Source organism: Drosophila suzukii (assembly GCF_043229965.1).
Source record: "Drosophila suzukii chromosome 2 unlocalized genomic scaffold, CBGP_Dsuzu_IsoJpt1.0 scf_2c, whole genome shotgun sequence".
NCBI lineage: Eukaryota > Metazoa > Arthropoda > Insecta > Diptera > Drosophilidae > Drosophila > Drosophila suzukii.
Genome location: NW_027255896.1, coordinates 5,209,644 through 5,234,700, shown reverse-complemented (window position 1 = coordinate 5,234,700; position 25,057 = coordinate 5,209,644). Strand labels below are relative to the sequence as shown.

The 25,057-nt window shown below is 38.5% G+C and overlaps 1 protein-coding gene across 15 annotated transcripts in view; it reads right to left on the bottom strand.

The window, feature by feature from the left end:
* MFS17 (Major Facilitator Superfamily Transporter 17) overlaps positions 1-25,057 on the bottom strand; it is a 579,815-nt gene that overhangs the window by 481,643 nt on the left and 73,115 nt on the right. For 9 of the 15 annotated variants that reach the window (XR_011605437.1, XR_011605438.1, XR_011605439.1 and 6 more), the window contains exon 2: positions 23,723-23,812. The exons of 3 other annotated variants lie outside the window; for them this stretch is intronic. Coding sequence is in view for 6 of the 12 variants with exons in the window: in XM_070998717.1 (XP_070854818.1) it covers positions 23,723-23,812 (90 nt within the window). In the remaining 6 variants the exon portion in view is untranslated. Of the gene's footprint in view, positions 1-8,675; positions 8,999-23,722; positions 23,813-25,057 lie in introns of those variants that run through there. 3 more of the 15 variants (XM_070998714.1, XM_070998720.1, XM_070998716.1) reach the window with 3 other exon arrangements.

Below are 25,057 nucleotides of genomic sequence, written 5' to 3'. Positions count from 1 at the left end.
CTCCTTGGTTTAAAAACCTTAAATCAAACACTTAGAAAAAGTATACAAAATCCGGTAAGCCATTAGATTTTTCGAATTATGTGGTGGTTCGATCGGATTTAAATGTTCTCAATAGTCAGTGCTATTCTATGTATTTAAGTCGATGTAAATTTTGAATTTTTAAATGATCTGAAGCAGTTTTATAACTTTGTTAATGCAAAGCATAAGTCTTCGGCATGGCCTTCAGCGGTACGTTTTAACTCAATGGAGGCATCGACGGATTCTAAAATGGCTGATATATTTGACGAATTTTTCCGAACAACTTATATTTCGGCTTCTTGGTCAAATTCTAACTACCCTAATCCCTCAAATAGGGCAAATTGTATTTTTACCCCTATAATTTCGGAAAGTTCTCTCTTCAGAGATTTAGCAACAACAACGCCAACTTATTCTCCCGGTCCAGATGGACTCCCTGGGTGTGTGCTTAAGTTTTGGGCATCAACCCTATTTAAACCGATTCTTAAACTTTTTAATTTGTTTATTTCATCATCAGTTTTTCATACTATCTGGAAGGACTGTTTTATCATTCCACTTCACAAAAAGGGTGCGAAGGCGGATACCCAGAATTATAGAGGTATTTCTAAATTGTTGGCAATTTCTAAAGCATTTGAACGTATTATTACTTCTCATTTGCAACATTTATGTTCCTCGCTAATATCACCGTGTCAGCATGGTTTTGTTAAGCGAAGATCGACCACCACCAACCTTCTGGAATTGTCATCTATTGTAATAAATGGATTTAAGAATAAAATGCAGACTGACGTTATATACACTGATTTTAGTAAGGCCTTTGACTCTGTCAACCACTCTCTTCTCTTATTCAAATTATATCAGCTTGGGTGTTCATGTAATCTATTAACTTGGATTTCAAGTTATTTGAATGGTAGGACTCAGAGGGTTATATTCAAGAACGCTGCCTCAAAACTGATCTATGTGACATCTGGAGTGCCTCAGGGTAGTCATTTGGGCCCTTTGCTGTTTACTTTGTTTATTAACGATCTTCCCTCTATCATAACACACTCTCGTGTACTAATGTATGCTGATGATGTTAAGCTTTGTTTATCACATAATGATATAGCGTCGGGTTTCAACTTACAGTCAGATATTGATTGTTTTCAGGGATGGTGTGAGTATAACCTTTTAAATTTTAACTGCCTTAAATGCAACGTTATGACTTTTCATAGGGGTACTCCTACTTTTGTTAGTTACTCTCTTCAAAATACGCCACTCGACCGTATAAATTCAGTTAATGACTTAGGCGTTCTTCTGGACCCAAAACTTAAATTTGACTGCCACATAATGTCCACTGTCAGCAAGGCCATGAGTGTTCTTGGGTTTATAAAGCGTTGGTCAAAAGAATTTGATGACCCTTATACAACCAAATTATTATTTACCTCCCTTGTCCGTCCTATTTTGGAATATTGTTCTTCGGTTTGGAGTCCACAATACCAAGTGCATATTGACCGTATTGAGTCGGTACAAAAAAAATTTCTTCTTTTTGCCCTTCGTAGTTTGAACTGGGATCAAAACATAAGGCTACCTTCCTATCAGAGTAGATTACTATTGCTTAATTTACCTACCCTTGCAAATCGTAGAACAATGCTTGGTACTATTTTTATGCAAAATCTTATAAGAGGTGATATTGATTCTATAGAACTTGTAAACCGCCTAACTTTCAATGTTCCTGTTAGACTAACACGAAATTATTTTCCCCTAAATTTGCCAAGATGTACATCTAATTTTTGTCTGCACGAGCCCTTTCGCGTTCTATGTAATAATTATAACAACCTTTATCATTTAATTTGCACTTCAACTTCTGTCCCGGTATTAAAAACTAATATTTTAACTCATTTTCTTCATTCTTAGATGCTTCCTTTATTTTCATTTATGTCCCGTCTCTATTTGTTTTTTGTATCTTCCTCGCGAACTCGTATGTTTTGCCCAAATTGATAAAAGGGCCCCGCGCGTAACAAGCACGTGCTTGGTGTCGTTGGGCCACTTGTTTGTACTGCTCGTAGTGCATCAACGTCCATCATATATATTATCTGAGTAACGGGTATCTGATAGTCGAGGTACTCGACAATAGCGTTCTCCCTTGTTTTCACTGTGGACAATCACGTTAGACTTGTTTGTACTGCTCGTAGTGCATCAACGTCCATCATATATATTATCTGAGTAACGGGTATATGATAGTCGAGGTACTCGACAATAGCGACAGATGTAACGAACTGATTTTGTTGGTCTGCTCGCTACGAAATTCGTGTTGCTGGCTTAATAGATTATGTGTTCGACCTACCAAATTTATATAACGTTAGAAAGCACAGAATTCAAAGGTTTACGGTGGACTTTTTTTGGTTAACTTATTGTTCACGCCAAAAGGGCGTTTAATTTCTGGAGGCAGTGTCGGGTGGCAGTTTTCTCTAGATGACTACATCTCGCGCGCTCGCACTGCCCTCTGCTACCCCTCTCCATCTCTCCTCTAAGTCTCCGCTCTGGTTCGCTTAAGTTAAGTTAGGCTTAAGCAGTTCTAGTTTCAAAGTCAAAGCCCTAAAGTACCCCCGTGTTTTTCGTACCCTTCGTTCTTGGGATTTTAGCTATTTACAGCGATCAAGCCACCCCGCCCCAACACTTATTACAGCAGGTGGGTGGCTCGGTTGGTCTCGGTGTCGCCACGCGCTGACTCTAACGGCTGCTGATGATAGTCGTCCTGGACTCGTCGACGCGTTGACTTGGTGACCGCTGACTCCTTGCTTCGTACTGTACCTCGAGATGCTCCTGGTGTCCCTCGCCGCTGCTCGCTCTCCGACGCATTGAATCGAGACCGCTTGTCTCGTCTTGGACTCGCGGAGATATCGGCCGTGCGGACTAGGGTGAACAGGAGTCTCGCTCTCAAGGACAACCTGTCCCTTCCTCTGTCCCGGACGGTCCCATCAGAATGTCGCTCAGTTCGCGCTGGCAGTCAAAGCTAACGCCAGGAAGTTCACTTCCCTTTACGCCTAGTACAGACGAACGTTCTACCCTGTCCTCAACCTATTGCTTGTCGTCAGTGACGTTCCTGCGTTACTCAATGAGTTCTTTACGGCGGTCGTGACTTGGCTCCCGGTGATGTCCACTGATGCGGAAGACCCCTTCTCTGTTCCTTATCGTGCTTGCTGCGAGGTTGAATGTGGCTCTTGAGGTCTTAGACTATCTTCTGAGACTTGCTTAATTGTTGGGCTTCTCCAGGACAACGCCTCTTGAATGCCTCAACCGGTCGACTGCTCGCCCCTCCTGGCTAGTAGTGTGGTTCTCTGGTACTCGAGGTTTCGGTCAGTTGCTGTTTTGGGACTTTGCCGGTAGCCGCTGGGCTCTACAGGCCCACCTTTTAAAACCGCAAATAGATTGACCGCTCGTTACCGTTTCTGGCTCTCAGCTTAGTGAGGTTCAATCTGCTGCTGGGGGACGTAAGAAACTGTCAGTTGTTCCTCATAGGAAGCAATTATTTGTTTCTAGGTTCAACACAGATACCACATCTGAGGATGTTTTGGAATTTATACGTGAAAAATTCCCATCCGAGAATATTTCAGTTGAACCATTTCGATTTTCATACGCTCGTAGTATATCGTCTTTAAAAATATTTGCTAAGCCTGATGTTTTTAAGGTACTACTTTCTGAAAGCTTGGCTTATTGATGATATGGTAATAAAAGAATTTGTTCCCAATAAACCGAGAACAAATAACAGGCCTTCCACTGCGCCAAAAAAATAAAAAGTTTTTTTTTGGCTTTTCAAAATTTTAGTGGACTAAATATGAAGCTATCCAAGCTTTATGCTGACTCCTCTGCATTTACTGCAGATATTTTGGCTTTTATGAAAACTTGGCTGAAACCAGAGATATCTGAATCTGAAGTTCTGTCAAACAATTTTAAGGTGTATAGGACCGAACCCATCGCTCCTCACGTAGGGGAGGCGGTGTGCTGATTGCCGTTAGCACTAGCCTAACATCCGAGAGAGTTCACTCTGATACTCCTAATGAAATTGAATTTGTTAGTGTGAAAGTTTCCTTGCAATCATTCTCTATATTTGTTACATGTTCCTATATTCCACCTGGCTCTGATTTAATAATTTATGAGCACCACCTGTCTGCGATAAAATCGTTTCTATCCCTTCTTTCTAACAGAGACCTTTTGATTGTTTTGGGTGACTTTAATCTCCCTGAAATTACTTGGTCTCCTTCTACTGACTCACTTGTCGCTATACACTTATCCGTCCATGATTTTGTAGATGGTGTTTTAGAATTATCGTTACAGCAAATAAGCTTTATACGGAATTCATTAAATAGACAATTAGATCTTGTGTTTGTTTCAGACCCGTCTGAAGTCACGGAATTGACGCTCTTTTTGTACCTGAAGACCGATACCATCCAACAATGGAATTGACAATCTGCCTCCCATGCGTTGATACCCTCTCTTCTTTAGTTTCTCCAACTAAAATGTGATGTTTTCGCAAATGTGACTAATTGGACAGACTTGTACAATTGTATGGATGTTGAAAGTGCCACTGAACTATTCTATAGAGTGTTATTACTTAATGATTGCGTTTTTGATAGGCTTCCTTCAAAGCTAAACGGGCCTCCTTGGTTTAAAAACCTTAAATCAAACACTTAGAAAAAGTATACAAAATCCGGTAAGCCATTAGATTTTTCGAATTATGTGGTGGTTCGATCGGATTTAAATGTTCTCAATAGTCAGTGCTATTCTATGTATTTAAGTCGATGTAAATTTTGAATTTTTAAATGATCTGAAGCAGTTTTATAACTTTGTTAATGCAAAGCATAAGTCTTCGGCATGGCCTTCAGCGGTACGTTTTAACTCAATGGAGGCATCGACGGATTCTAAAATGGCTGATATATTTGACGAATTTTTCCGAACAACTTATATTTCGGCTTCTTGGTCAAATTCTAACTACCCTAATCCCTCAAATAGGGCAAATTGTATTTTTACCCCTATAATTTCGGAAAGTTCTCTCTTCAGAGATTTAGCAACAACAACGCCAACTTATTCTCCCGGTCCAGATGGACTCCCTGGGTGTGTGCTTAAGTTTTGGGCATCAACCCTATTTAAACCGATTCTTAAACTTTTTAATTTGTTTATTTCATCATCAGTTTTTCATACTATCTGGAAGGACTGTTTTATCATTCCACTTCACAAAAAGGGTGCGAAGGCGGATACCCAGAATTATAGAGGTATTTCTAAATTGTTGGCAATTTCTAAAGCATTTGAACGTATTATTACTTCTCATTCGCAACATCTATGTTCCTCGCTAATATCACCGTGTCAGCATGGTTTTGTTAGGCGAAGATCGACCACCAGCAACCTTCTTGAATTGTCAATTATTGTTATAAATGGATTCATTAAAAAAATGCAGACTTACGTTATATATACAGATTTTAGTAAGGCCTTTGACTCTGTCAACCACTCTCTTCTCTTATTCAAATTAAATCAGCTTGGGTTTCCATGTAATCTACTAACTTGGATTTCAAGTTATTTGAATGGTAGGACTCTGAGGGTTATATTCAAGAATGCTGCTTCAAAATTGATCTACGTGACATCTGGAGTGCCTCGGGGTAGTCATTTGGGCCCTTTGCTGTTTACTTTGTTCATTAACGATCTGTCCTCTATCATAGCACATTCTCGTGTACTAATGTATGCGGATGATGTTAAGCTTTGTTTATCATATATTGATTTAGCGTCGGGCTTCAACTTACAGTCAGATATTGATTGTTTTCAGGGATGGTGTTAGTACAACCTTTTAAATTTGAACTGCCTTAAATGCAACGTTATGACCTTTTATAGAGGTACTCCTACTTTTGTTAGTTACTCTCTTCAAAATACGCCACTCGACCGTATATATTCAGTTAATGACTTAGGCGTTCTTCTGGACCCAAAACTTAAATTTGACTGCCACATAATGTCCACTGTCAGCAAGGCCATGAGTGTTCTTGGGTTTATAAAGCGTTGGTCAAAAGAATTTGATGACCCTTATACAACCAAATTATTATTTACTCCCTTGTCCGTCCTATTTTGGAATATAGTTCTTCGGTTTGGAGTCCGCAATATCAAGTGCATATTGACCGTATTGAGTCGGTACAAAAAAAATTTATTCTTTTTGCCCTTCGTATTTAATGTACTAAATTCTAAAAGTTTTTGGCTTAATGATGAATTGGTCATTAAAGAATTTGTTCCAAACAGACGGAGAACTAATAATAGGCCTTCCAAGACTGTACCTGCGCCAAAAAGCTGAGCAGTTTATTTTTGGCCTATCAAAATGTTAGGGGACTCAATATGAAGCTACCTAAGCTTTATGCTGACTCCTCTGCCTTTTCTGAAGACATTCTGGCCTTTGCTGAGACTTGGCTGAAACCGGAGATATCAGACTCCGAAGTTCTGTCCAAAAATTTTAATACGTATAGAACTGATCGCTCTCCTCGTAGGGGGGGTGGGGTGCTGGTTGCCGTTACCTCTACTTTATCATCGGAGAGAATATACTTTCCTAATTCCAATGACATAGAATTCGTTGGTGTTAAAGTTTCTTTGAAATCTTTTTCTATTTATGTAACTTGTTCTTATATTCCACCTGGATCCGACTTAACAATTTATGAGCAACATTTGTCTGCAATAAAAACGGTTTTATCTCATCTTCCCGAAAGGGATCTTTTAATAGTTTTGGGTGATTTCAATCTCCCTGACATTTCTTGGTCCCTTTCCACTGACTCACTTGTCTCTACCCCTTTATCTGACCATGACTTCGTTGACGGTCTGTTAGAATTATCATTACAGCAAGTTAGCTTTATACGTAATTCACTAAACAGACAATTAGATCTTGTATTTGTTTTAGATCCGTCTGAAGTCACTGTATCTAGAATTGACCCACTAGTTGTGCCTGAAGACCAGTGTCATCCCACATTAGAACTTACAATTTGTCTTCCCGGCGTTGATACCCTCTCTCCTTCACTTTCTCCAAATAAATGTAGATTCTTTCGTAAATGTGACTTTAGTAAACTCAACAACTTGATTTCACAATATAACTGGACAAATTTATATAATTGCTTGGATATTGAAAGTGCTACGGAACTATTTTATAGTGTCCTAAACTCTTTTTTCTGTGAATGTGTTCCTGACAGTTTTCCTCCTAAGTTAGACAGGACACCTTGGTTTACCAATCAGTTGCAAAGACTTAGAAACCTAAAAACAAACTTCTATAAAAAGTACAAAAAGTCGGGTAGGCCATCCGATTTTTCAAGATATGTGGTGGCTCGTACTAATTTTAATGTACTTAACAGTCATTGCTATTCCATGTATTTTAACCGATGTAAATTTGAATTTTCAAAGGATCCGAGGCAATTTTATAACTTTGTCAATGCTAAGCGAAAGTCTTCAGCATTGCCATCATCCGTACGATTAAACTCTATTGAGGCATCTACGGATCCCGAAATTGCAGATTTATTTGCTGAATTCTTCCAATCTACTTATAGTTCTGTTTCATGGTCTAATTCTAGCTACCCTAATCACTTAAACAGGGCAAATTGTATTTTTTCTCCTGTAATCACCGAGAGTTCTCTCTTAAGTGATTTAGAAACTATAACGCCAACCTATTCTCCGGGGCCAGATGGACTCCCTGGGTGTGTTCTTAAGTTTTGCGCCCGAACTATTTGTAAACCCATTCTTAAACTTTTTAATTTGTCTATCTCATCGTCTGTTTTTTCTACTATCTGGAAAGATTCTTTTATTATTCCACTCCACAAAAAGGGTGCGAAGGTTAATGTTCAGAACTATAGAGGAATCTCCAAATTGTCTGCAATTCCTGAAACATTTGAACGCATTATTACCTCTCAGTTGCAACATTTGTGCTCCTCTTTAATATCGCCGTGTCAACATGGTTTTGTTAAGCGTAGATCGACCACCACTAACCTGCTCGAATTGACATCTTTTGTACTAGATGGATTTAACAAAAAATTGCAGACGGACGTTATATATACAGATTTTAGTAAAGCCTTTGACTCTGTTAACCACTCTCTTCTCTTATTCAAATTAAATCAGCTTGGGTTTCCATGTAATCTATTAACTTGGATTTCAAGTTATTTGAATGGTAGGACTCAGAGGGTTATATTCAAGAACGCTGCTTCAAAATTGATCTACGTGACATCTGGAGTGCCTCGAGGTAGTCATTTGGGCCCTTTGCTGTTTACTTTGTTCATTAACGATCTGTCCTCTATCATAGCACATTCTCGTGTACTAATGTATGCGGATGATGTTAAGCTTTGTTTATCATATAATGATTTAGCGTCGGGTTTCAACTTACAGTCAGATATTGATTGTTTTCAGGGATGGTGTGAGTATAACCTTTTAAATTTGAACTGCCTTAAATGCAACGTTAAGACTTTTCATAGGGGTACTCCTACTTTTGTTAGTTACTCTCTTCAAAATATGCCACTCGACCGTATATATTCAGTTAATGACTTAGGCGTTCTTCTGGACCCAAAACTTAAATTTGACTGCCACATAATGTCCACTGTCAGCAAGGCCATGAGTGTTCTTGGGTTTATAAAGCGTTGGTCGAAAGAATTTGATGACCCTTATACAACCAAATTATTATTTACCTCTCTTGTCCTTCCTGTTTTGGAATATTGTTCTTCGGTTTGGAGTCCGCAATATCAAGTGCATATTGATCGTATTGAGTCGGTACAAAAAAATTTCTTATTTTTGCCCTTCGTAGTTAGTTAGTTAGTTGCTTTTTTTATTTTCATTTGTGTCCCGTCTGTATTTGTTTTTTTGTATCTTCCTCACGAACTCGCATTTTTTGCCCAAATTGATAAAAGGGCCCGCGCGTAACAAGCACATGCTTGGTGTCGTTGGGCCACTTGTTTGTACTGCTCGTAGTGCATCAACGTCCATCATATAAGTAACTTCGTTCAGCTTACCGTATTGCCGTGAAACTCTACGATTAGCATCTAAGATTTCCTCCGAGGATAAAAAAAGATGAGAAGAGAAATAATTCTTATTTCTATTGCAGGTAGTATGTAAGTCAGAAGGAGCAGGATCGGACAACTATGTCTTATAGCTCTCATAGGAATAATCGGAAAAAAACTGAAAAATATTTTTTTTTATTATAGCGTCGGTGTTTTTTAACATATAATCTTCTACTCTTTAGCGTACAATTTTTTTAATATTTGGGAAATTTTAAACTAAAGAGTATTAACTTGATGATGATGAATAATCATTTCCCGTCATAAAGTTATATATAAAAACTTGTAAATGTTGAAGGTGCGATAGTCACGATACCTTAACTCGTTAAGAGATGTTTTTGTTTGATATAAGAAGTTTTTGTTTTAAACATTAAATATTAAATGGGAGCTCTATTAATTTTTGATGTAATACTAAAACTCGTATGAGCTATTGTGATACCATGGTTACTGTGCTTCACACTATACTTAAGTGCAGAAACCGTTTATCTAGGAACTTAAATAAAGTATGTGTAGTTAGACATGAGAAATTAAATGTAAGAAATTTTGTTGTTTTAATAATTTATTTTTTAAAAAGATCTGTAGTCTTGTATTTTCGGTGACAATCTTCTATATGCTTTCCTTTTACATAAAAAGTATCTAATACTAATTTTTTCTCATCAAATTAATGTTGCATAGCTTTGGGCATTGAGGGTAAGCAAGAAATGTGTTTTGTACTGAACTAAAACGGATTGCACTTTGTATCGCTAAGTATCTTCTAAACGGTAATTTTTATGGCAAAAAGTGTTGAAGATCAAAAGATGAGGAATCTAAAAAGAAATAGCTCGAACAAATTTTAAGAAAATAGCCAAAAAGTGGTCAAAAATAAAAACTTTAGCTATTACTTTAAATAAATTATATTAATACAATTTAAGCAAAGGTAATGTGATACGCAAATTATATTACCTTTTCAGCGACATATAGCACGTATCTGTAGCCTTTGTTGTTTACAAACTATAAGCCTTTAAAATTAAGCCACTTTTTTTGGATTTCCAGCCAAGCTAGCGGGTTTTTCCAAAAGTCGTAGAACAAAAGATTTCTATTTCGAGCTTTTTTATACACATATATAGTCCCCAAGACCCTAAAACCAAAAAGGGCTTCATACAAACCCATAAACAACGGAACAAACATTTTCATTTTTGAAAGTTCCCCAAAATCTTGTTTATGTAATAACATTTGAACGGAGCATATAAGTTAACATTACTGAAGGGTAACAAACAGTCGGTAGAAATGTTGGATGATTCTTGGATCACCCTAGTGTTTCCCGGTATGGTGAGTTATGGTCATTCTGCAATCGTCAGCATTTTCCACAGACGCGCGGTCGGCCTGCCGACCAAGTAACGTTTATCGTACAGTTAAGTCCCTCAGTTCTGTTTTACATTTATTTGAATCAAGAGCTTTTGGCTCGTAAACCTTACTCCGGCCATCGCCGTTATCTTATTTGTATTTCACCCACTGATCTTAAGGCCAGGGGTACAGGGGGCAGTCACCCTCTCACCGTAAACTTTAATTGACACATCAGCAGGCACCCTACCGGTGCCACATCATCAGCGGCCATATAGGGGCAGCATTGTTGCTCAGCCGCCAATTCTCAACTAACTTCTTGGACAGCAGTCACCCAGCGGCTGCCATACCTCCCAGCAAACACCCTACCGGTATCACGCCATCAGCGGCACATCTAGGAGCAGCATTGTTGCCCGGCCGCCAATTCTGAACTAACCACATGGACAGCAGCCGCCCAGCGGCTGCCATACCACCCAGCAAGCACCCTACCGGCGTCACGTCATCATCGGCACGTTCAGGAGCTGCACCGCCACCGAACCACCAACAGTAAATATAACTGGCGCCCAAAGAGCAAATTTAACTAGCGACCCTAAAAATTTTCAAAGAAACATGTAAGTGGGCTGATTAAGTAATTTACGGCTTCAAAGAACAAACGCCAAAATTGCATACATTAAAAGTGCACATTATAATTGGCGAAAATAAATATAATTTGCACACGTATTAAAAAAAAAGTAATAATAGCTGCAATTGTGACTTGCATCTCATATAAAATTTTTATTTCTGAAAATAGAATTGAATAAAACAAGAATAATTATAATTTAAAAAATAAAAAATATGCAAACTAAAAAAATTCCGTGTCTGAGGACCTGCAGTTCCTTGACTGCGACCGTGTAAACTTTACCAACATAAAGGACATAATCGTTCCAGAGTCAGTAAAAAAGTAATTCATCGAAATGATGAAAAAAAGATCTAAAGTCCTCTCTGACGCAACGTAAACCTTGCCATACATCACAAATGTTATGGCAACTATTCGCACTGAGGATAACAACCCAGTGTACTCTAAAACGTACCCACACCCAATGGGTGTCGCAGAGTTTGTTAATAAAGAAAAAAAAGACCTACTGAAGTCTAATATTATTAGCCCGTCGAGATCACCGTTCAACAATCCAACTTGGGTGGTGGATAAAAAAGGATTAGATGAGGCAGGTGGTAGGAAAAAGCGTTTGGTAATCGACTTCAGGAAACTGATCGGAAAAACTATTCCTGATAAATACCCCTTGCCAAGCCAAATACTTTACAGCCCTTGACTTAAAATCCGGCTACCACCAAATTTTCCTCGCGGAGCAAGATAGCGAAAAAACCTAATTTTCAGTCTACGGAGGAAAATATGAATTCTGCCGTTAGCCTTTTGGATTAAAAAATGGTGGTAGCATTTTTCAAAGAGCAACCGATGATGTCTTGAGAGAGCAGATAGGGAAATCATGTTAAGTCTATGTGGACGATGCTATTTCTTTTCGGAAAACGAAAAAGAACATGTCAGTCACATTGACTGGGTCCTGAAAAGATTTAACCAAGCCAAAATGAGCAGCTCACAAGAGAAACCCCATTTTTTTAAGAAGTGTCCAATACCTCGGCTTCGTAGTGACCCGAAACGGGGCTACAACTGACCCTGAAAAGGTACGAGGGTGGTCCGATAAGTATTTAGCCTCCAAAGGAAAAATGAAAATGTTGGAAAAGTGGCGATTTATTTCTCAACATAATCTCCTTATAGCTCGATACACTTGAACTAGCTTGATACAACTTCTGATAAATACGTTTTCTCGAGGTCTGCAAAATAGGCCTCTGTGGCGGCGACGACCTCCTCATTCGACGCAAATTTCTGTCCAGCGAGTGACTTTTTCAACAAAAAGAAGTCACACGGGCCAAATCTGGAGAACATGGTGGATGGGGTAGCAGTTCGTAGCCCAACTCGACCAATTTGGCCAAGTTGCCATGATGGAAGAGCACTTTTTTCTTCGCCAAATGGGGCCGTATTTTCTGCAATTCGGGGCGAATCCGTCCAATAATTCGGTATAGTACAGCCCTGTGACCGTTTTACCCTTTTCAAGGTATTCGATGTAGATCACACCTTGTGAATCCAAAAAAACGGTGGCCATCACCTTTCCGACCGATGGGACAGTCTTCGCCTTCTTCGGAGCAGGTTCGTCGGGTGAAGTCCACTGTTTCGACTGTTCCTTGGTCTCTGGTGTGTACCAGTGAATTCATGTTTCGTCGACGGTCACGAAACGAAGCAGAAACTCCTTCGGATTGCGTTTAAACAGCGTCAAGCACTGCTCTGAAGTGGTCTCACGGTTGCGTGTTTGTTGTCCGGAGTGAGCATTCGCGGCACCCATCGCGCCGACAGCTTTCTCATGCCCAACATTTCATGCAGGATATGACCCACGCGGTCTTTTGACCTGCCTACTGTCTCAGCTATCTCGCGTATCTTCAATCGCCGATCTGCCGTGGATTTTTGTCACGTAATCCTTCGTGGTAGCCGTTTTCGAGGCACCTGGGCGTGGCTTATCAAAAATCGACGTGCGACCACGTTGAAACTCGTTAAACCGATTTTTGACGGGCGCCATCGAAGGAGAAGAGTCACCCTACACAGCATCCAAGCGCTCTTTGATTTCGCTGCGCGATTTCCCTTCCAAAAACAAGAATCGAGTCACAGACCGATATTGCTCTTTCTCCATTTTCCGCGGACACGTCCGATTCCACACGCAGTCAAAACAAAACTACGAGTCCGATTCGGCTGAAATTTCGACAGTAGCCATCTACGAGAATGTACTACACGATAGTACACTTCTCTTGCGATAGTGACGCCATCGGGCGGTGATGCTAAGTACTTATCAGACTGCCCGTGTAGCAGCCATTAAGGAATACGCAGAATCGACAAGCTTATTCTCACTAAGATCATTCTTAGGAATTGCCAGCTATTATAGGTGATTCATAAAGGATTTCACTACAATAGCCAGGACACTTACCAACCTCCTTAAGGGAGAAAACGGTTCCGTAAGTAAACACATGTCTAGGAAAATGCCAATAAATTTTAACGATCAGCAGACTTCGAAACATTTTGGCATCAGATACCCAGACTTTAGGAAACCGTTCGATCTGACAACCGATGCGTCAGCTTACGGCATCGGGGCTGTACTGTCGCAAGACAAAAAACCCATAACGATGATATCCAAAACCTTTAAAGACTGCTAGACTCGTTACGCAACTAACGAACGAGACTTGCTCGCTATAGTCTGGTCTCTAGGAAAATTAAGGCAGTGTTTGTATGGCACTCGTGACATAAGAATCTACAAAGACCATAAGCCGCTTACGTTCGCTATCTCGGACAGAACCCAAATGACAAATTAAAGCCTTGGAAGGCATTTATAGATGACTACGGAGCAAATGTCATATACAATCCGGGCAAAGAGAATAATGTCGCCGACGCCCTTTCGCGACAAAACATCAATGCCCTCTAAAAGGAATCTGATTGTGCAACAATTTACAGTGAAGAATCTAGCACTTATACTATAGAAACAACGGAAAACCCTTTAAATTGTTTCAAAAGTCAGATAATCCTATTATACACTTCACGGAAAAATCCACCCTTTTAGAAACATTAAAACCAATCATCAACCCAAAAGTTGTCAACGCTAGTCATTGTAACTTGCCAACATTGGCCAGCATTCAGCATGCACTATAGTCAAATTTTCCAGCGACGAAATTTGGCTTTGCAAGAACTTTGAATCAGACATTTCTGAAAAAAGCAAACAGATCGAAATAATTACCGCAGAGCACAATCGTGCACCCAGAGCTACTCAGGAAAATATCAAACAAGTCTTTCGCGACTATTTTAGCGACCGAGGTAGTGACAAATTGCAAAATATGCACTATAGTACGAAGTACGACAGACACCCCAAGAAACAAGAACTTGGAGTAACGCCAATTTCGTCATATGTCAGCAAAATCCTGCATATTGACATTTTTTCCACCGATAGAAAACTATTTTAAACTTGCATCGACAAGTTCTCAAAATTTGCGACAGTGCAACCAATAGTATCTAGGGCAATAGTGGACGTGAAAATCCCTATCGTCCAACTATAAAACTTATTCCCAATAACAAAGACAATATTCTGTGATAACAAAGCGTCTTTCAGCTCTGAAACGATTACATTTACTTAAAAATCAGTATGGCATAGATCTTGTAAATGCAGACAGATGTAACCCATCAAGACAAAATAGAAAATTTGAGGTAGGAGAAAAAGTCTACTTAGCCACCCAGCGGCTGCCATACCACTCAGCAAACACCCTACCGGTGGCACACCATCAGCGGCACATCTAGGAGCACCATTGTTACCCGGCCGCCAATTCTCAACTAACCACTTGCACAGCAGCCACCCAGCGGCTGTCATACCTCCCAGCAAGCACCCTACCGGCGTCACGCCATCAGCGGCCATCTAGGAGCAGCATTGTTGCCCAGCCGCCAATTCTCAACTAACCACTTGGACAGCAGCCGGCCAGCGTCTGCCATACCACCCAGCAAGCACCCTACCGGCGTCACGTCATCATCGGCACGTTCAGGAGCTGCACCGCCACCGGGCCACCAACATTTAATATAACTTATATTTTAAATATTCTAGCATATGAGGTGTCATTCGACGTGTATTCTCAGTAAGAGTAGAACTAGGTTGATAGCCGGGACCATTTGTTCCTACCGGTCCCAACCGGTACCGGTCACCTCTCTTTCTATCAAACCAGTTAAGATTTCTAAGGTACTGGTATGCAATCTTCTTAGTTTTTGCGATACCTTTCGAATTGTGCATCATTTGTTACTATCAAACCATCACAGCAGATTTTAAATGGTGCGGCTATATACACTGCGCGTCATCAGATTAGCGCCCCCCTTTTGGTTTTACTTTATTGCATCTATCTCTGTTTCTATTGCACGCAACTTCAAAATTTTTGTTGTTGCTTTTAAAATGCACAAATTGTCGCTCTCTGAGAGAAATACCGTTAGGTGAGAGATTCCGTTATCTATTTTTTCTTTATTTTGTTTTACTTTCGCTGCAAAAGCTTACACTGATTTTGCGTCATCAGATTAGCGCCTGTAAATTCAAATTTAGTTATCTCGCGTAATTTTTGGCGTACAGTTGTGAAATTTTTTGTGCTGATTAATTGAATAATTGTTTATAAACTGAGAATCAAAATGGGTAAAGGAACTGTCCTATCTTTAGAAGAAAAATCTAAGATCGAAGCCTTTAGTGAAAGTGGCTTATCTTTACATAAAATTGCTGAAAAAATGGGAAGGCATCGAAAATCTATAGCCAGTTTTCTTAAAAATAAACAAGGCTATGGTAAAAATATGAAAGGCGGTAACAACAGAGTTCTTTCCGAAGCAGACATTCGGTCTATAGTTAGACATGCGTCTAATTCACACGACCCTTCTACCAAAATTAAAGAAAAAAGCGGTGTGGAAGCTAGCAAGTCCACGGTATTACGAGTCATAAAAAAAGCAGAACACTTGAAAAGACTAAAACTAAAATAAATTTTACTCGCTCGCATATGACATGGTCGAAAGAGTGGCGCTTTGTAGTCTTTTCCGATGAAAAAAAATTTAATTTAGAAGGCCCTGAGGGCTATAATTATTATTTCCATGACATGCGTAAAGAAGAGCATATTTTAGATCGTTTACATAGCCGGGTAGGTGGCGTAATGGTATGGGGAGCCATATCCTATTATGGCACCTATGAGTTACAATTTCTCACCCCGAAAATGAACGCCGTGGCGTATAATAATCTTTTAAAAACGGCTTTCCCACATTTCTAAAATTTTTTTGGAAATCTTAAATGGCGTTTTCAACACGACAACGCTCCAATCCACACTGCCCGATCTGTAAAATCGTGGATACAGGGCCAAAACGTTGATGTCCTGGAGTGGCCGCCGTACTCTCCGGACTTAAATATAATAGAGAACGTGTGGGGATGGCTCTCGAGAGAAGTATACGAGTCTGGAAAGCACTATAGTACAAAATTGGAGCTCATCGACGAGATTAAAGAAGCTTGGTCTTCAATATCATTACAATACATTGAGAAATTGTACGAGTCACTTCCCAGCAGGATCTGTGAGGTCCTGGAAAATGGGGGCGGGACCACCCACTATTAATTTGATTAGAAAATAAGTAAATAATAAGATAAAACATAAAACACTACTAGTTGTTAAGCATTAAGTGAAAGTTCATTAAATTTAATCAGGGGGCGCTAATCTGATGACCCAAAATTAAATTCATATTTTTGGTATACATTTTCTATTCAAATAAATAAAATATTATTATTATACTTATCATTATGTACCTTATCTTATTTTGAAGAATATTATTAAAAGTATCGTCAAAAAAAGTTTTATGGCTTTGGCCTAGATAGTTTGGATAATATTGGACATTACCCGAGAATGCTCAGGGGGCGCTAATCTGATGACGCGCAGTGTATATAGTTGTCGCCTTCGCACACTCTCCTGGTTCGTTTCGTCACTACGTGGACTGCCGTTCACAGTGATAGCTGCCATAGGGTCGGTCGGACAAATTATGGGAAAATAATAATACCTTATTTATTTTTGATCAAATTCTATTATAACTCAGTATATAGCATTTTTTCATTATTTTATAATTACAACAAAAGTTTGATAAAATTCGGACTACTATATCATAGATCTGCCATAGGAAAATTTAATGTTAATCAAGGAAGAACGCTATAGTTGAGTGCCTCGACTATCAGATACCCGTTAATCAGCTAAGGGGAGCTAAAGGGTTGTAAAGCCCCACCTACCCGCGATTTTATTATATGGTAATGTGGGCGGCAGACAATTTTAAGCGTTATGGGCGTTCGAGTGGGCGTGCCAAACTTTTATAAGGTCAATCGATAGGTAATGACGAGACCAATACATTTTACTTAAAATTTGGTTATAGTTTTAAAATTAGGAGCCACAGTTTTGCGCATGTTGTTAGCATCAGAGTGGACGTGGCATGCTTGCATAACAAACTTGAGCTGCGTACGGGGATAAGGAATCGAAATCTAAGAATCTCAACTGTCTTGTTCTCCCTTATAGACAGACGGACAGACGGACATGGCTAGATCGACTCGGCTAGTGATCCTGATCAAGAACATATATTTTATGACGAAGAGCATCAGGAGAGTGTGCGAAGGCGACTTCTACACCCAAAAAAAAAATCGCCCTTAAATCAAGAAATTCGCCTTTAAATCAAGAAAATCGCCTATGATTTTCATCCAACGGCGACTCACCTTTATTTTAAATAAATAATTTTCTTGAATTTATGGTTTGCCATTTCTGGAAATAATGACAAATTTTTCTTAAATGTATGGTAAAGAACCTTAAAATTAAGGAAAAATTTATTAAAATAAGAAAAAAAATATTTATGATGTAAGATTACATCATTTTACATTTTACACCTTACATTTGAGGAATTTGGTTGGTTTTGTATACCAATGTTGAATTTTAAATGGATAAAACCGTTTCTAATTTCAATGGCAATTATTACATTGGAAAACATACTACAGTCTGAAAATTTGTATATTTACCTGAATTTATTAAAGATTTATTTTATATAAATACTTTTTATAAACATATAAATAAATATAACAAATGGAAAAATCCTTACCTCAGACAACCCAGGCGTGAACTCGAACCCGCAACTGCTCACACCATAGCCAGACGTCTTAACCATTCGGCCACGCGTGCTTCTTGTCATACAATGACTAAAGAGGACTAGGTGTTTTTGGTCCAGCTTTACGCATACCAATTACGTTTATTCTAATCTAAACCTTTTTAACAACCGTTTAAACAATTTGGTAAATAGAAAAGTGAAACTAATAAGAATAAAAATTACATAAATAAAAAAAAAAAAGAAAAATAAATAAACAAAGGGTACACTTGCCGTGGCGTGGGCTCGAACCAGGTACTTTTGTTCGATTTTTTATTGACCGGACGTCTTTACCAGCTAGACCACCATCAAAATGTATAAAAAAAAGTCACTTTCTCTTAAAATATGGGTATTTCTTTCCTAAATTTAAGTAAGAATTTACCATTATTTCAAGAAAAAAAATCAAGAAAAATTCGCCATTAATTGAAGAAAAAAATGGAAGAAGAAGAGGAAGAATCCTCTTCTTCATTACAAAAAAAAAAAAAATTATGGCGAATTCCTTAAATTGTAGGCATTTTTTCTATAATCAAGAAAATATTTCTTAATTCAATGGCGTTTTGAAATCACGGGCGATTTTCTAATATTTATGGTGATTTTTTTTTTGAGTGTATGTATACACAAAGAAATGAAAATTTAATGTGATCGTCCGATCGTTACGAGTGATGCATCAAAAGGAGTTGGGGATAAATGCACAAGTTCACTGTCTAGTTGTATTCTTACTTAAAATGCGCGTCGACACATTATTTGTTAAAGTTCGATGCTCCGTTTAAAAGTTATACGCAAAACAAGATATTGGTGGACTTCTTAAAATGAAACTTTTATTTTGTTTGTCAATTTGTCATTTTGTACAAAAAATGTATTTTAGAATCCTGAAAGTTATACTTTTGAAAAACTCTTTGGTTTGGCGATAACGCCACAGGCTTGTGCTATATGACGTTAGAAAGGTATTTTAAAATACGCCCTTCTAACACGGTTTACCTAAATCTAAATACCGTTTAAAAATTATGGGCAAAAGTTTTTTTATTCAGATTTTTTTAGCTTTATTATACCCGTTACTCGTAGAGTAAAAGGGTATACTAGATTCGTCGGTAAGTATGTAACAGGCAGAAGGAAGCGTTTCCGACCCCATAAAGTATATATATTCTTGATCAGGATCACTAGCCGAGTCGATCTAGCCATGTCCGTCTGTCCGACTGTCCGTCTGTCTGTCCGGATGAACGCTGAGATCTCGGAAACTATGAGAGCTAGGCTATTGAGATTAGGCGTGCAGATTCCTGAGCTTCTTACGCAGCGCAAGTTTGTTTCAGCAGAGTGCCACGCCCACAAGCCACCCAAAACTGTGGCTCTTACAGTTTTGATGAAATGTATTGTTCTCGTCAATACCTATCGATTGACCCAAAAAAAGGTTTGCCACGCCCACTCTAACGCCCACAAGCCACCCAAACCTGTGGCGCCCACAATTTTCATGCTAGATAAAACGTTTTAACTGAAATCTATTGGTCTCGTCAATACCTATCGATTGACCAAAAAAAAGTTCGCCACACCCACTCTAACGCCCATAACGCTTAAGTCTGTCTTCCGCCGGTAGGTGGCGCATTTCAATCTCGCTTTGCTGCTTGCATATCTCCAATTCCCTTTGGTCCCATTGGCTAAGTACCGGTACTCGACTATAGCGTTCTTCTTTGTTTTATTTCTCAAAAACGGCTCTGACGATTTTGAGTTTATACTCAGTGGGAACTGTGCTTATAAAGGATCTGATGGGTACCTTAGGTAGTACTGTTAGAGCAATAAGACCGGAAACATTGGAAGACGCGTTCGATCTTACAATTTAAGAAAGGAACATTTATTGGGCCGAGAATAATTCTTTTAGACCTCAGAATAGAACGCAGAGTAGGCAGGTAGATCGTTATGGACAACACACAAATCAGAATCAAAGCTACCAAAATAGGGACTTTAACCGTTATAATAGATCTAATCGGACGGACAGAATTTCCTATATTCAAAGCAGGTACGATAATAATCGTACAAATAAATAACAAGCGCTAGTGCCTAACGACGATACTCCTAGCACCACAAGTGCAGCAGTCAAAAATAATTACACTATTAATAAATTCAACTCAAGCCGACAAAGGATGTTTACTATTGACAGTAAGGGTAGGGTAAGGGTTAGGGTAAGGGTGATTCTAAGGCAGAGCATAATTTTGAGGAGAGCAAAAACTTTTGGTGCAATGCCTTACAACCCAGACAGTGTTCTCAAGTAAGTTTAAGTTAGACCTAAACTTGGCCTTCAGAGTTGGGGGACGGTTTTTTCATAACCAGGGGAATTTATAACGCCAATAACAATTACAGCCTTCTCGAAGTAAATAACTTTTCAAGGAATCGCAAAAAATTTTTCTAGATTCGATATTAAAGGTAGACAAATTTAACGAGGACAGTTTTGCCCTCGCTAACATTTTAAACGAAGATCTCGAGTGCAAAAAGAACGTCTTAGTCTCAGCCTTAAAATCGGTTCGAACCGAACACCTAAATAACGAGGAGAAAGAACAACTCCTCCAACTTCTAAAGAAATTTACGAACCTAATAGTACAAGAAGGGGATAAGTTGTCATTTAAAAATCAAGTAAAACACGGAGTTAAGACGACAGATAAAAGGCCGGTATTTTGTAGACCTTTTCGTTTTAGCACTACAGAAGGGGCGCAAATTCGAAGACAAATCGGTAATTTATTGGATCACAACATAACATAACACAGCCATTCTCTGTGGAGCGCTCCAGTATTTCGGGTATCAAAGAAACTGGATGCATCCAAGATCCAAAAATGGAGATTGGTGGTAGACTTTCGAAAATTAAATGAAAAAACGGTTAAGGACAGGTACCCTATGCCAACACTACGAGTTCATGCCTACAAGCCCTTAATGTGGCCGATAGGGGTGGCTCAAATATTAAAAGAACGCCTAAAACGGAATAAGCGAATGGCCCGGCCACGTTTCAGAGAGTCATGGACAATGTCCTGGCGGATCTAAACGGTAAATGCTGCCTGGTTTATCTGGACGATATTATTAATTTCTCTGCTTCACTGCACGAACACATAACTGACCTAAATTCAGTCCTTCAAAGACTAAGACTAGCGAACTTAAAAATGCAACCGCACAAGTCGGAGTTCCTACGCAAGGAGATAGAGTATCTACGACACATTGTCACCGAAAATGGTATTAAGCCTAATGCTAAAAAAATTGCAGCAATAAAGGGATTCTTATCTTTAGTCAGTAGAACTCTGAATGGCAGGGGAGCAAAGTATTATACAGAGGAAAAGCAAATGTTAGCAATTATTTGGCCAAACAAGTACTTTCGTCCAGACCACAAACCTTTAACATGGCCCATAGGGTGGTTTAAATATTAAAAGAATGCCTAAAACGGAATAAGCTACACGCAATTATGGCAGATGACCAAATATTCGAACTCATAAATATGACTTACGAAAAATACGAAAGCTGAACAGGTAACTTGAATTATAAAGTAAACAAATTCATACCAGTATTTTTTTCATAATTTTTCGAAATACGACTATAATTTATTTATTTGAAAGATAGGAAAGATTTCCGGTGAAATTTCTGTAATACCAATAAATAAGGAAAACTATATTTCTGTCTCAAAAAAAACAAAATTTTAAAATGAAAAATGTTTTGAAATTTGTTTTCTCGATACATATAGATTTATGCCATCAAGTTTAGATACGCTAGCTTCTAATTTCTTTCAGTAATGATACAGAATTTTGACTAATGCTTAAGGCGGTATATGAATATTTTGATTCCGCTAGCTTCCAAGGGAAGCATTCTCTCAGGAAGATTATGATCACGCTCTTAATGTTTGGTCACATTTCTCATGTTACACTCATAAAGATTATTTAGAATTATATTTTAAAATAAATGTATTCCTTTTAACTGCAAAATTTGTTCACTTGACCTAGCTCAGTATTTTACGATACCAGGGTATCTTGGGAGGCAATTTTGAAAACTACAAATATTCAACTTAAATTGCTGACAGATATAGATATGTATAGATTTGTTCAAAATAGCGTTCGAGGTGGTTTAGTTCAATGTTGTCATAGATATACAAAAGCAAATAATAAATATTTGTCAGATTATGATTCCTCGAAGCAGTGTATGTGGATGCGAATATCTTGTTTAGTTGGGCAATGTCACAAACCTTTCCATATTTAGACTTTAAGTGGATGTCTACCACAGACATAAACAATTTTTCTATTTATATCAGTTACTCGTAGAGTAAAAGGGTATACTAGATTCGTCGGAAAGTATGCGACAGGCAGAAGGAATCGTTTCCGACCCCATAAAGTATATGTATTATTGATCAGGATCACTAGCCGAGTCGATCTAGCCATGTCCGTCAGTCCGTCTGTCTGACTGTCAATCTGTCTGTACGTCCGGATGAACGCTGAGATCTCGGAAACTATAAGAGCTAGGCTATTGGGATTTGGCATGAAGATTCCTGAGCTTCTTACGCAGCGCAAGTTTGTTTCAGCAGCGTGCCACGCCCACTCTAATGCCCACAAGCCGCCCAAAACTGTGGCTCCTACAGTTTTGATGTTAGAATAAAAGTTTTAACTGAAATGTATTGTTCCCATCAATACCTTTCGATTGACCCAAAAAAAAGTTTGCCACGCCCACTTTAACGCTCACAAACTTCAAAAAATTGCAAATATGAACGCGGATATCTCGGAAACTATCAAAGATAGAGAATTGGGATTTCAGATTTGGATTCCGTAGCCTTGTACGCAGCGCAAGTTTGTTACGCGACTATGCCACGCCCACAAACCGCCCAAGCCTGTGGCGCCCACAATTTTCATGCTAGGTAAAAAATGTTAACTGAAATTTATTGGTGTCGTCAATACCTATCGATTGATCCAAAAAAAAGTTTGCCACGCCCACTCTAACGCCCACAAACCTCCCAAGCCTGTGGCGCCCACAATGTTCATGCTAGAACACATTTTTAACTGAAATGTATTAGTCCCATCAATATCTTTCGATTTGCACAAAAAAAAGTTTGCCACGCCCATTCAAAGGACCACAAACCGCCCACAAACTTAAAAAAATCGCACATATGAACGCGGATATCTCGGAAACTATCGAAGATTGAGATTTCAGATTTAAATTCCGTAGCCTTGTACGCAGCGCAAGTTTGTTCACGACTATGCTACGCCCACAAACCGCCCAAACCTGTGGCGCCCACAATTTTTATGCAAGGTAAAAAGTTTTAACTGAAATGTATTATTCTCCTCAATACCTATAGATTGATAAAAAAAAAGCCTTTGGCGCCCACAATTTTCATGCTAGAAAAAAATGTTAACTGAAATGCCTATTGATTGACCTAAAAAAAAGTTTGCCACTCCCACTCTAACGCCTATTACGCTTTAATCTGTCTACCGCCCACATAACCATATATTCGCGGCTATCCATTTCCCTTTTGTCCCTTTAGCTGAGTAACGGGTATATGATAGTCGAGGTAGTCGACTATGGTGCTCTTTCTTTTCATAATTTTCAAATTGATAGCAAATACGGTTATTTTTTTGAAGTAGACTTAATATATCCGTACCGTTTACATGATCTTCGTAATGATCTTCCATTTTGTCCGTCAAATTGTCTGGCCTCAAAAGAGGATAAGGTGAAAAAATTAATTGCTGACCTAGGAAATTAGAAAAATGATGTAATACATTATGGGCATTTGCAACAATGTATACAAAATAGGTTAGATCCATAGAGGAGTTCACTTCTTACAAAAACTTGGATAAAAAATTACATTGACAAAATGCAAAAAATAAATTTGAAAAAGATTCTTTTGAATAAATGAAAAATTCTGTTTATGGGAAAGCAATGGAAGATCCCATGCGCAGGGTCGATATTAAGCTTGTTAGTACATGGGAAGCTCCGGATAGCACTAAGACTGGACGAAAAGCACATTGTGCCAAAACTTTAATTTCAAAATCCAATTTTCATAGTGCAACTAAAATTAATGAAAATTTCTATGCAATTCAAATGAAAAGATTGTCCGTTCTATTTAATAAGCCAATTTATTTTTAGGATTTGCAGTATTAGACTTATCGAAATGTAAAATGTATGATTTTCACTATCAATATATGAAGACAAGGTTTCAGGAAAAGTTACTCTTAAATTATATGGATACTGATTCATTTATGTAGGGTATTACAAATTTAAATGTTTATTTCGGGTATAGTAAGTAAATTAAAGAAACAAAGGTATTTTATTTAAACTTCACGACTTTCGCACTCTATGGATGACACGACTTCCTCTGACAAAATTTCCACATCAACTGACTAGCTTACATTTATAAGGCGTAATTTTTAATGAAAGAGGGTGATGGATATAGATTACTTTGATGGAAAGGGATAGGAACTCTTTTGCGATTTCGGCTGATGAAGAATGCTTGAGGTTGCGGAACTCTGAACAGTGTGTCCCCATGAGAAATTAAATAGGTTGCTGTAAATCCCTCAATGTATCCATATCCCACAATCGGCTATCCTGAATCTTCATTCGCCCCTGAATGAACCCCATTTTTTCATATATTCGGCTGCTGTTGTAGTAATATTTGGTCCCTCCTGATTGCCTTCTTTCTTTACTTCATAGCGTCCGTGATTAAGTTTTTTAGTTACTTTGTATGGGCCGAAAAATTTTGGACGGAGTTTCATTCCAGTTCCATACTGTGTTCTTTTTATAGCAACCAATTCACCTACAGCATATTCAGTTTCTACCTTCCTTTTTTCGTTAAAACTCTTTCTGTTTTCTTGCTCGACTTTCTCTATATTTTGCTGAGCTTTTTTTCGTATTTCTTCACGTTCGTCATTTAGTTCTTCTATTTCTAAGTTTTCAAAAAGTTTCGAGAATTCGTCGTCCCTCTTTCTCATATTCAATC